The following is a 14,509-nucleotide window of genomic DNA, read 5'->3' on the forward strand; positions in this document are numbered from 1 at the left end:
AAATGAATCACAAAACATATAGTGACGTCAGCTCCAGTTTTTAATACATAATGGCATGATGACTTCATTAATGTAATATTTGCTATTTGAACAAGGAGAAAAATAACATTTTTAAAAAAGTTCAAGAACTGAAAGATAAATTTATATATGCAATTTAATAATAATAAAAAAAAGCCTTAAGTTTGCTTTCATTTAAGAAAGCCAAAATAAAGCAGCCACTAATCATTTTAAAATTCATCTCCATTTTCAGTCTTACAGAATCCACTACTACTGCATTCCCATAACCCATGAGATGATACTGCATTTGCTCTACATGCTACACCGAATAATTTACTACAACCTCTTTTGTTTCAGCCATTTCCATACAACTTTTCTGAATACTTTAAACGTATTTTGCCAATCATGCAGTAATTGAATGAAAAACCTTTAGGAGACAAGCAAGAAAAACTGGTCTCAACTGAAGTGTGGAGAACAAGTTCAGAGGGTGCTATACTTCTTGTGACCTAAGACAAAAGAAAAGGCTGCATAATTTTTATTGATATATATTGAATTAAAAAGTTTTATTTGCAAAATACTTTAAAAAGTCTTAATTATTCATTTAATTATCCCTAGCTGAATCTTAACTGTGAAAGGTTTCAAAAACTAACAGCTATCTCACTAAAAATATGACTTTGCCTAAATAACAAAAAGAAAATTAAAAGATATGCAATTGACTTTTATATGGTTGAAGATTAGGAAAAAAACAAGATTTTTTTTTTTTTTTTAAATTAAATCTCCCATCTTGCTACTTTTACAGCTTTTAAAAGGTAAGGATGCATGACAAATTAGACTTTTTTCAGTTTCCTCTTATTCACACAATCAATTTGATTTTATGAAAATTATTAAAAAAGTGGGGCAAAAATTATAAGATGAAATTGTAAAAGAAAAACATTATACTGCATTTTAACAAATTATAAACACTTACAGTTTTTCTAAGCAGAAATAAGTTACTGATAATTAAGTTACTAATAAGTAATTAAAAAGAAAAATTTAATGAAAAATATTCTAGACATATTTAATATATAATAGTTATAAATAATTTTATATATGTTTTATTTTGGCTTTATTTCATTACATGACAATATGCTCCAAACAATTTTCTACAGAAAGATAGAAAACATCAGCATTATCAATTGGCCAGTGACAAATTAAATATCTTGTTCTTATGTTTTATAAAAGAGTTGTTGTTTTCAAAGTAAGTATTAACAATACAGAGTTGTTAAAGTGATGTATTCTATTTTGTTCTTTATTTACTAAAATAGCTAACTTTAAGAGATATATTTCTCATGTTTAGAAAATTTTTACTGTCAAAATGAGCTCATGACGAAAGTTCCACCCCCTTTGGAAGATTCATGCTAGCCCATGTATATCTTTCTAAAAAACACTGTTTGGAGTTTTTTGTCCTATAGTCCAATATTTTCTTCACATGAATCAAAGGATACATTTAGTTCTTTTCTCCTTTTAAAGTTAGTCTTTGGTGAAGCAAGTTTTGTCATTACAGGTGATGGAATTGGGATCAAATTATCATTTGGGGCTGCTTCTTTTAAAGCCTGGTATATACTTCCATCAAAAGTATACGCTTGAAATAAAAATAAAAAAGCATAATCAGATATTTCAGACTATAAATATTTCTCATTATATACTCAAATTAAAGAAAAGGTAAAATAATAAATATTGTAGCAGGTAATAAACATATAAGTACAAAATATTACATATAGTATTTTTTCCCACCTTCATGGAATTAAACACACCATGCATACCAATCTAGTTTACCAAACATGACTTCTGAACAATAGTTCTGAAACATGCATGGTGACCCAGAACACAATAACGGGCGATAATTATATAAGATCATATGGTCACATGTGTAATCCTGAAGTGCTAAACATCCATAAAAACATAGATAAAGTAAACAGAGATCAGTAGAAAGCAGGCATTGAAAGATGTGAAGTTTGTTTATTGTAAGTAATTGTAACTTCAATAACTCTGAGAAATCTAAGGCTTAACAGTGAAAATTAAATATTAGACTCTTCTTAGTTATTCTGCTTAATAAGCAATACCTCTTAATTAAAAAAAATTCCAAGTAAAATATTAAAAATATTTATACTGCTTTTCCCTCCCCTTTTTAAAAACAATTACTAAGTACTAATTCAGAAGTCAAACAACAAAAATCAGCGTTATATTTTCAAAATTTTCACAAGACTAGTTTCGATGGTTTTACCGAACCACCATCCTCAGCTGCAAAACTGCAAATGAACAAAATAGGAAATAATGATTAGATAAGATAAGAAAGCCTGGACAAGAATAAGCAAGTGGCGCCATCTGTTGGTGAAACCACAACTAAAACATAATTGCGCCACTTGCTTATTCTTGTCCAGGCTTTCTTATCTTATCCTATCTTGTTCATTTGCGGTTTTGCAGATGAGGATGATGGTTCGGTAAAACCATCAAAACTAGTCTCGTGAAAATTTTGAAAATATAACGCTGATTTTTGTTGTTTGACTTTTCAATTAGTATTTATTCGGCGTGTTATTGTGTCTTAATTACGAAGTACTTTTTTTTATTCTAAGACTTATTTCAAATAAATCTATTTCCATTACTTTTCACACATATAGTAAGTTGGCACATTATGGAACATACGGCATAAAATGCAATCAACACATCCATCACTACAGGTAAAATGCGGGAAAAAATTGGGGTAGTTCTATATCTCCCTTTCTACTGGGCTGATTGACGAAATCCAAATTGCATTTCTTATGTCTCGAAAGTGTGATTTAGGATATATATTAGATTTATATATAGCATTGTTCTAATATAGGTATTCTGATACAAAATCAGACTTTTTTTGAAATGACGTGCCAATTTTTTTTCTATAATTCTATTCTATGACCTAAATTATGCAGAAATATTAAATATTGTAAAATTTGGTGTGAAATTTAGAGAGAAATTCAAAAATTTATCTTGCCACATTTTTTTCAGTTGCGCCAAGACTAATTCACTTGACGAACTTCTTAATATATGACAAACTATTTTCCCCTCCCTTTTTACACTGTGCATAAGCAGAAAAATAGCCACATCATTCTTACTTTCAAATAATTTTAACAAAGTACCTAAATCACATTTCATGTTATCATCGCTTTGAACAAATAATCCAAATTTCAAAACGCGCCAATAAATTCAAGTACGTCTTCGGAAATTTTGAATAAAAAAACTCTCATTTTTTGCAGATATGCTTAGATATACATCATCTTTAAGATGATGATGATACAAATTTTATAGATTAAATTTCAATTTTTTTTTCAAAAAATTTATAAAAATTATTAAAAAATACAAATTTTAAAAATAAATAATAAAATATGGGCAAATTTTATTTGGAATGAACCTAAATTTCAAAATGTGAAAGGAAGAATCAAATGAGTTTAATTTAAAAAAAAAAAAGAGATATTAGTAAATATATACCAAATTCAATTAACATGGAGGAGCTAAAATTCTGAGAGCTAATTTTTTAAAAACTACTCGTGCAATTTTTACAAAACTCGACAGTTTGGCATTATTTGAGTCGTACAATCGGAATATTGAAATAAGTTGCCATGTCATTTCAGAAAAAGTTCGATTTTGTGTCAAAATACCTATATTAAAACAATGCTATACATAAATTTAATACATAAGTTGTGCTTTCGAGACATGAAAAATGCAAGTTGAATTTTGTTAATCGGAGCAGGAGAAGGAGAAATATAGAACTGTGACCCCCCTTTTTTTAAATAAAGCAATGCTCATTTTACAATCCAGAGAGAGAAGCAATTTTTAATGAAAATTGAAGTAATAATGTCATCTAGCAAGCAATAGGAATACCGTACAGCTTATGAGTTGCTTCAGAAGAAAAAGCATTCATGTTGTAACTGTAACCGAGAAAAGATTTTGCATACTGCGAGAAAACAATATTTACCCATGAACCAAAAGGGAAAAAGCATTTATGTCCAACTTCCTTTATCAGATTTATTCATGTTTCCCTTGTCTCTTGTAATGACAGCCTGTTAGTTTCATCTATTGCAATGGGGACTGCAAGGAGATATTTTTTAAGATATGATCTAGGCCAAGGAATAGGAATACATTGTGCGTTGTAATTTTTGGCAGCCTCTCTTGCCAACTTTCTACCAACTGATTACCATGTGATCCAGCATCAGCCTTTATCCAACAAATATTGACATGAATCCTTTTGCTGTTTTGCAATAAAAGCTGAAACTTGCAATTAAGTGGTAATGTCTGTGAATAATTTGAAACAGCAAAAGGTACTAGCATACTATCAATATAGATATTTGAATGAAGAAAATTATTGTTTACATTACATTCAATTACTTTACAAATATCTAATGCTTCTACTTGAAATATACTATTTTTACTGCAAATGCCCTTTCCACTGATACTTAATCAACCTCTAGTAGAACAAATGTGCATTCCAAATTATCATTAATTCTATAGCCATAATTAATTCTATAAACAGTGGTTTCCAACCTGTTTTGCCTAATGCATCCATTTCACCATTGCTAGATCTTTCACCCTTTCTAAAACTAGAAAACACATACATATTTTAAACGGATTCCGGTTTGAAAAGCCAAATCGATTTAATCATATATTATTAAAAATACTAATTATGATTTGTAACAATCATTAAAAAATTTCAGGAATACTTTTCTTTTTAGAAAAAAGGGTTCTACGAATTATCTTATGGTTGGCTTTTGTTAGACAAAGCTCTTCACAGAAGCCCACTACAAGTTGATTCGTACAGACATGCTTCGACTTGTCTCTGCTGTACAGCTAAAACAAGTGCTAAGCGAGTAAGTAACTCATAGCAGTGCAAAAGTGGCAAGTCAAGAAACTACGAAATAACTCGTATTGGGTGTCCTTAAGAAGATCGCTAATATGAGTTATCTCATGTTGGGCAGTCAATGTGTAATATTCAGATTACCTTTTAACATGTTTTATAAATTAAACAATAAAAAGTACAGAAAACATTGATAAATACCAAAACTTAAATTAAAATAGTTTCTTATATTCATAAACTAAAACTAAATACTTAACAGCCAAATAAAATAAAACATTTCAATCAGTAAAAAGTTCAATAATATGCCTGGGTGTTGTAATTAAGTTTTTTTTTTTTTTTTTTTTTCCCCTGCGTGTGTGTGTCCAATGAAAAATCTGCAATTGTGTTTTCATCACCAGTTCCTGGATACACAAAGCAGTGCTTAAAAGGGCACAACACAGGTCACTTTCAACCTCCAATCTATTTCATTGTGTTGTTTTTATAGTATTACCACAGAGCTGAAAAGCCAGACTCACAAAAATATATTGACACAAATGGAAGCAATGCACAGAGTAACTCATAGCAGTGCAAATAATACATAAGATAGCTCTCTCTGCTACTCTTGCATAAGGTTTGCACATCAAAGGCCAAAATTCTGTGACAAATTTGCAGGAACATTTTCAACTCACAACCTGAATGGATTTGCCATATGTCCTCATCAGGAAGTACAAGAAAATATTCTCCAAATTCATTTTCAAGTGTTGTCAAATATTGCAAAATTTCATTTTTTGAAAATTCTGGAAGTGTTTGATCATCCCCATTAGCAACAGGAAATGATTACAATTTCTCAAACATTGCAACATTTTTCATGTTAATTTTTTTCTTCCAATTTTCTAATTTACTCATAAAAAAGCTTTCAAAGAATTAATGAATTTTATATCGTGTTTCTTCCTTACATTTGAAGATTAAATTTATCCAGCTGCTAAAAAATATCAACCATACTGGTAAGGCACAAGATTCGTTCCTCCTCAATCATCCACACAACAAATTCCACTTTGCTCTTAATTTCAAAATATAATTTAAGCTCATTTCTTAGCTCAAATAACTTGCTCAATTACATTTCCTTTTGAAAGCCACAGAACATTTCAGTGAAAAACAAACAATTTGACGTCTGCATCACTGTCAATGTGTAACTGTTTGAAAAGTCATACATTGAGAGCTCCTCTCATGATAAAATTTTCGATTTGAACTTTTTGATCCCAAACTATCTTTAGTGGAGTTGGAAGTGTTTTTGAGGCTAGTACTTGGTGATGGATCACACAGTGGATATCTTTTAAGTTTAGAGACAGCTTTTTCACTTTGACTTGAAATCCAGATTTTGTACTCAACATGTTCTACATCTATGCAGAACATGTTGAACATGCAGAACATACCCCAAGAAAGATTTTGAATCAAAGAAAAATGGAGCTTTTTCAAAAATATTTGAGGCTGTGTTGGTTGTGAACAAAAAAAGGAACTCTTTAAGTGAGTACTTTAAGTATAAGTAAAGTTATCCTGCAAACATCAGAAAAACTGAGAATACTTACATTATGTATTCATCAAGTGGAACTGAAAATAAGTCCAAATGCTGAAAATCTCCTGCACAATTTCATTCTTGATATCAAATGCCATATCACTGATTCTCCTTTGAACAGTACTGTTTGACAGTGAAACTGCTGCAATTTCCTTCTCCATTTCCTTTCCAAACACATTTCTCATCATTTTGAGAGTGCAGGGTTTGATCAAAGTTTCTCTAATTATGTGGTTTCTTTCTGCATTGATATCTCCAATACTAACGCATAGGAAGCTTCGGTAACCAAAAGGCATTTTTCTTCAAATGTCATTGTTGAATATAATTTCATCTTTTTAAGAGCAGTTCCATGTTGCTCAAGAAAACTTTTGCCCTTGTCTTCTTTTGAGGATAAACATTCTGCTAATTTGAAACCTGGTTGGTTTCAGAGAATCATTTGACGAAACTCTGCTGCAATTGCTCTGCTCTGTTGAATTCTTTCTTCTCAACTGACCATAATGGATGTGACCATAAGATATGATGGTAAATAAATGTATCAACAGACAAAAATTATTTTCCACAGATACAAGTTATGACAAACAAATCAATGGCAACAAAATGTCATCTCGATGTACTCAGTCTTTGATATGATTTAAATCAAATTCCTCGTTATTATAATTCGCTTCCGATAGTGAAGAAGTTATTGAAAACGAAAAAATTTCGATTGATAAATTAAGCGGTAATCTCAACACAGTAATTATAGGACTTGAATAGCGGAACTTTGTAACTGAAGAAAAAATTATGTATGTTTATAGAATTAAAGAGAAAGCATTATCACATAAAACTAAGCAACTTAAACAACTTACATTGAAAGAAATGTTTAATAAACAGGGTTCGTACACATTTCCTTACATGAAAATTAAGGAGTTTTAAGGACCATCAAAGAAAAAATTAAGGACCTATCAGCAAACAAAAAAATGAATAGAATAAAGCAATTATCCATACGACCGACTTCGTGCTTGTAATTTCACTTTAAGAAACTAACAGAAGTGTGTATTATGCACTATTATTAAATTCAATTTAATACTTACCATAAAACAATTTTGAAAATTAAACTAACTCCCTACAAGTTATCAAGTAGATAACATTAAATTAGGGACATAATTTCTTGAAAAACATGTATAAGTGTATTTTACACTAATAACAGTAACTATTTTAGAGATTTACATGATTATTATTTAACTTATTTGATATTTATTTAAACACAGTCAACTACTATTATAATCAAAATGTAAGAATATTTTGCAGATTAAAATAACTGATTTGTAAACATACAATTTATTTCCTTGGTTTTTTGAAAGATACTAGAATAATAAACTGTACAATAAAAGATACAAAACATTTGTGCTTTTTTTTAAATCTGAAATCTTTTTAGCTATAAAACATTTGTGCTTTTTTTTAACCCCTTAAGGCACACATTAATTTCTAATTTTCGGTCAAAAAATCACCTATTTTTTTTCTTGCATAATCATGCCAGGGTTAGCTTCAAATCGAAATCTCGGTGGTGCAACGTTTGGTTGATTTATACTAATTTGATACCAATTCCTTGCTATATCCAAAATCTCGTTGTCATTATCTTCCGATTCACTTCCATCACTCAAGAAATCATCACTCTCATCGCTGAAACTGTCTGATAAATTGGCATATTCAAAATTGTCATCGTCAGAGTCGCTCATTATCAGATAACTTTTTTTAAATTACAGAAACACTTAGTAATATGATTTGCAGTTAACTGCTTACTTTTATTATATTTACGTAATAAAAATGGATATATTACCTTTTCCACACCAAACGACTACTTTATAGCAAAGAATTCCTAGCAAACTTATAGCTAATCATCAAAATGCGTCACGTGGTTTAAACAAGAAAAATGCTGAATAGTGGTGCCATCTATGTCAAATAAGTTTAATTATAATCTAGCCTATTTATTTTTACTTGGAACGGATCTCAGACAAGCATTAGAAATAAAATAATGCGAGATACAAGGGCGTCCGTGTGAGACACGGGCATGTGCAAATTTGCCGGATACTTTCGCCCGTGTGAGACACGGGCAAATGCGTTAAGGGGTTAAATCTGAAATCTTTTTAGCTATTTTAACATCTAATTTATTTATGTCTATTTCCTTTTCTTTAACTATTCTTCTAAGTTCATTTGCTTTGATAAACAAATCAATGTTCCTGCTGGTCTCAGCTTCATCTGCTAAAGCATCTACTTCTTCATTAATATCTTTAACGTCCCTTTGAAGAAATTCTTTCTTCTGCTTCATATAATCAATTTCTTCCTCAATAATATTTCTTTTCCTCTTTGAATTTTCAGATTTAGTTAAAGATTTTTGTTTCTAATCTTCTAAATACTCTAATACTTCTAAATAAATAAAGTCTTCTAAATACTGAATGTTCTTCTAAATACTGAACTTCTAAATAAGGAACTCCACTTCTTGCAGAAGCTGCTGCTGATCTCATTTCTTTATTAATTTCGATATTAAGAACACCTCCAGAAAATTTTATGTAATAAAATACTGTGCATTGAAAAATGTATGATGAGCACTTAAATTTTCAATTTCAATTGCTTTATTTACAGAGAAGCCTTTTTCCACAGAGGCCTGTTCATGTGACAAGATAAGAATATTTGTCACAGTGAATACTTGAATAGTGAAAATATACATTTTTTACTATATATATATATATATATAATTTATTTCCTAAACAATATTCATTAATTGATTATATTATCTCCTAAGTTTAATTAAAGTAGAATTATTTTAAAAGAGTGAATCCATACTGGTAAGTTATATTTTGAAAGATGTATATATATACAGTACAAAGTCCGAGATCCGTACATCCAATATCTGGAATGATCTAAAATCCGGACCTCAAAGCCACCACCAACCAATTTTTAGGGCTTTTTTGAAGGGAAGGGGTATGCTTTACGCACGCGCATTAGATTTTTTTCCTCATCATAAAAAAACATGCTGGAAATCCCGATTCTTAATCTCAGTTTGGCGCTAAATAAAATATCTCATTATTGAAGAAATAATTATTTTAGCATAAATTTGTGTGATTAGTAACTTGACTCCATAGCTGCGTATCTGCTTGGCATAATCTCAAACTAAAACATTTATTAATTTTACACCAACTGCCGAAATAGCGAATCATTATTTATTGTATTTTGCTTTCATCACTGCATGTTTATCAACAGATGACAACTTGAGTGATGAATCATGCAGCGACGCCAAATAAAAGAGTATTATCCGATTACAGATTTAAGTTTAATGCGCTAAAATGTTGACAAGGGGAGATTTAGCAGAAATTTCTTTCCTTATGCTAAAAATAGATTTTGTTAATGAAACTCATAGGACAAACGATTATATTTAGTGCTATTTGAATTAAGAATAACTGATTTGTTATTCACATAAAGCTAGAACCAGCGCCAGAGCTCGCATGGCCACACTAGGCGGCAGAATTTAGCGAAGTTAAACAGAAGTTTTTCATTGCAATGACAATGCCCAATCATCAATCAATTAACGGAGAGCGAAATCTGTAGTATGGTTCTAAATCCAGAAAATACAGCTACCGACAGTGAAGAAAGTAACAGAGAGGTTACTGAACAAGAAAAAATTTTGATTGACAAGTTATTCGGAGTTCTCGACACAGCAATTACAGGACTTGAACAATGGAACTTAATAACTGACCAAGAAATTATATGTTTATAGTATTAGTCTACCGTATTAGCAGAGAAAACAAATCAAACAACTCACATTGAAAGAAATGTTTAATAAAGTAAACATATAAATATTGTAAAATTTTATACCCTTTAAATCATAAATGCTTCATTATTTCATAAATCACGATTTCATATTTTCAATTTTATAATTTCTACGTGCCATCTTATTAGATTTAAAATGATCTAATATCTGGAAAAATATCAAATCTGGGATCACCGAAGTCCCGACGAGTCCAGACCTCGGACTTTGTACTGTATAAATATATTATGTATATAATACGGAATGTATATTTTCAGTTAAACTTCTACCCAATAACTTTAGTAATTCATGAAAGTTAATTTTGCGTCTAGTTAATTCAGGAAAATTGGTTTCAATTCGTTGTTTCCAGCTTTAAAAATATTAACAAATTTTTAATTAGTTAGTTATTTTCAACTAATTATAGGCTTAAACCAAATACTTAATTGTCTATTGAAGCTTCAAAACGTATTTCCGAACTGTTTTTCTCGGCTAGCATTACCGAATTTGCCCTTGGCGACCTAAAATCGAAATGGAGCCAACAGATTTCCCGCGAAATCGATAACAGACCCTCTGCAGAAATAAACTCATAATCCTGATATCCCCTACGTATTGCTTACTATATGTGCAAAAGAGAATAAACTCCGTAGAAAGTGATAAAAAATTAATTTATGGCTTTAATTGAAACAAACACAGAAATTAAGCTAAGCAAAACCGTGTAAAAACAAATTGAAATGATAAAACGAAACTTAATTTTCACGTGAATTTTCAGCCCTGACTCTCCCATTCCAGAAATTTCAATTTGTTTCACACAAAGACCACATTTAAGGATTGCCATCCATCAATATCCAGTCTTTGTAGTCAGCTTGATGAAGCCACAGTTCGTTGAAAATGCACTTTCCAGGCATCTCGTTCCTATTGGCGTCGGAAGAGTTGTGGATTTCCAGGTTGGGATTGCTCTAATTTTGGCAAATATTTTCAGAATCCCCCCCTTTTTTTTCTCAAGCACCTTCAACATCACTTTCGCCTCTTAAAGAACTTCTGGCTTCATGCTTTCGTCACAATCTGCCTAAATTTATGGATAAAACCTGTTTCGAAAGATTGGGTGAATAGCCAATCAGACACCGATACTTTCGTTCGGGTAGCTTTTTTTTTTTTTTTTTTTTTTTTTTTTTATCGTTTACAACGCAAATCCGCCAACAGATTGGTTAAGAGCTGTGTAATTTTAATTCCATATTCATGAGAAATCGTAATTCACACTTAGAATGGCAATCATTAGAAATGATAAGAAATGTCAAATGAGCAAAATTAAGGACCATTTATTCATTTCGGCCAAAATTAGGACCAAAAATCATTTTTGAAAAAATTAAGGACTTTTAAGGACCGTACGAACCCTGAATAAAGTAAACAAATAAATATAAAGTTTTTTTTTTTTTTTTTTTTTTTTTTTTCCCTTGTAAATTTTGGTACCCTTTAAGATCATAATTGTTCTTTATTTCATAAATTACGGTTTCATATTTTTAATTTTATAATTTCTGCATGCCGTCTTCCCAGATTTAAACTGATGATCTATAATCCGGAAAAACCGATAATCCGGAATCTCCGAAGTCCCGACGAGTCCGGATTAACGACTTTTGACTGTATAATTGCTTCTGTACATACGGATTCAAACTCCAGTTTATGCCCTAAAATCTTTTAATACGGTCTGCAATAACTTTTTTTCTCACTTTTAAATTTTGTATTTGTGGTATATAGCTAAGCTTTTCCTCCCATATTAAACATAAGTATTTTAATTCTTCAACACATTTAATTTCTTTCCATTGAGTTTGAAAATGTGGAAATGCTTCATTTTTTGCCAGGTTTACTGATAATTAGAGAACCAAAAAGTCATTTGAAAACAAAGGATCAAGTAGAAATGAAAAAAAGGTTAGAACTCGGTGGATCAGCTATGTGGCTTATAAAGAAAAGCTGTCTTAAAGACTATTGATTTAACATCAATTTTGCAAATGGGAGGGGGGGGTATTTAAACTTTTACTGGATTTTTTTTAGTTTTAGCAATAATGAAAAAAACAAAGGGGGGGAGGAGAATTACTATCCTAGGAAAAGAACTCACAATATATGAGTCAATAATTTTGTGGCAAGGATGCTTTGTACTTAAGCAATGCCAAGCAAACAGCATAAGTATGGTACAAAGTCAGCATTTGAAAAAATAAAAAATCTATGCTATAATTAAATACGACAACTGGCTTTTAATTCTAGAAATTTTAATGGTAACTATCAAATAGTGCCTTAGGGCCTTTCACATAATTTTTCGCCTAAAATTTAAATTGCATACAGTGGTTTAAGTGCAAAAATAAAAATCACTTGTCATTCAAGAATGGACATCCCTAGATCATACAGATGCAAAAAAATGTGACAATGATACAATATTTGTAATTATATTACACATATAAAAAATAATCTCTGCAGACATAGAAACACAAAATTCATATAAACCCAGCAGTTGTGCATGGAATATACTAGTGTATTGTGGTAGGATATATCAGATGTCTGGATTAAGACATGCAAAGAAAACATATACTTGAAAGAAATTTGTAAGAAAGGACAATGGTGTAGTAATTATACAGATAATTACTATATAAACAAAATTAAAATTTTGCACTAAAAAACACTAAACATTTTAGGAGATTATGATAGAGGTCTCTGTTTTTAACCAGTTATTTAATTAGAGTTATTTCTTTTACTTCTGTTGAAATTTGAAAGAACAGCTCAGAATAATACGCGATTCTGGGAAAGGAAGAAAAAAAGGAAAAAAAGATTTACATCAAATTTTCAAGAAACACACGAAACGAAAGTCTAAAATTAACCTTTGCCTAATTTTAAATTTATTTATTTATTTATTACAAAATGCCTAGAAGATTGGCTATGATGCCATTAATTCTCTAGCCTTCCAATATTTCTGAACTTGAAAATTTAAAAACACAAGTGCATATCACGAGTCAAGATGTTGTCTGCATAGAGGACCTAAGAGACAACCACAAAGCCCAAGCCAATACAAGTATGCAGGCAAACAGTCATGGCCTGCAGTAACGCGGAAAAGTGCCACAGCTGCACTTCTAGGAAAATCTGGGATCAACTGAGTATCCTCAAGCAGTGAGGCCCATGGCTTACTGGCAGATCAACACAGTGCTCTCTGCTTTATCCTGGAGGCATACCTTCATTTTATCAGGAGTTTGATTGAATGAAATGAGAGGCTTTTCAAAGGTCTTTAGAGAACCCTTGCGCCCCTTTTGGCCAAAAAGTCGACCAAAAAGAGCACAAGAGGGTAAAAATTTTTTAGAAGCCTTTTGGCGCAAGTCGGCCAAAAGGCACCTCATTCCCAGGAATACTGCAGTAAGCTAGGATCCATTGGAAAGAAACAGAGATTGATGTTGAAAGCTCTCTGCACTCCAGTATATGGGTATTATCTGTGTACTATTTATTTACAAGACTGAAGAACAGACAGAGGGTTAGACAAAATAACCGATCTGCAAAATGACGAGCGGCGGATAGCTAGTTGCTTTAATGCGATATAAACAGCCTCAATTTCGCCATCTTAATGGGTGATTTTAAATTCATAATAATAGCATACTTCATGAAAAAGCTCGATTGTAGTGTAGCTATCTGGATAGTTTTAGCTACATAATACGCAAATTCACCATTTTATTGAAAATCTTTCAAATTTTCACTCAAATATTAAACAAAAGATTTCCAAATCTATTTAACTAACAAACTTGCTTCAACAATCAACGATTTTTAACAAAAATATACAAAATTTTCATTTAATAAATAATGCTTATGTCAGAATATAACTTCTATTTCACAAAAAGGAGCATTTAAGGAACAATATTCTTTAATATTCTCCCTTGCTTTCTCAGCCCAAAGGGGTGTTTAGCCGAGAGGGATATTAGTCTCAAAATAACATTTTACAATGAATCACTTAAATGCAATGTATCTCTTTTCAATTTGTTGCCACCAAATATCGTTGCCCTGCATGATATTTAAAGAAACTAAATAACGAAGAATCTGCATGAATGTGTATATGAGGGTTGGAACTTTAATAGTGGCAACTATTTATTTACAAGGAATACAAAAGTGATTGATGTCACCATGTTTTACAGTCCTTCAATATAGTCGCCAGCATTGTGTACAACCCGTTTCCAACGATGTGGAAGTCGCAGAATACCTGTAGATGTGCATGTTTTGTTGATAGTTTTAATGGATCGGTCTACTGCCGCAAGAATCTCAGGAACAGTTTGGAAGCGAGTGCCACGAAGTGGTT

The 14,509-nt window shown here is 31.0% G+C and overlaps 1 protein-coding gene across 1 annotated transcript in view; it reads right to left on the bottom strand.

The window, feature by feature from the left end:
* Positions 1 to 14,509, bottom strand: part of LOC118183736 (uncharacterized) — a 93,818-nt gene that overhangs the window by 37,781 nt on the left and 41,528 nt on the right. Inside the window, exon 10 of the mRNA XM_035353335.2 lies at positions 1,482 to 1,618. Coding sequence (XP_035209226.1) covers positions 1,482 to 1,618 — 137 coding nt within the window. The remainder of the gene's footprint in view (positions 1 to 1,481; positions 1,619 to 14,509) is intronic.

This window comes from Stegodyphus dumicola, chromosome 2 (genome assembly GCF_044657685.1).
Source record: "Stegodyphus dumicola isolate Sdum_Otavi_A_Nest chromosome 2, ASM4465768v1".
Classification (NCBI taxonomy): Eukaryota; Metazoa; Arthropoda; class Arachnida; order Araneae; family Eresidae; genus Stegodyphus; species Stegodyphus dumicola.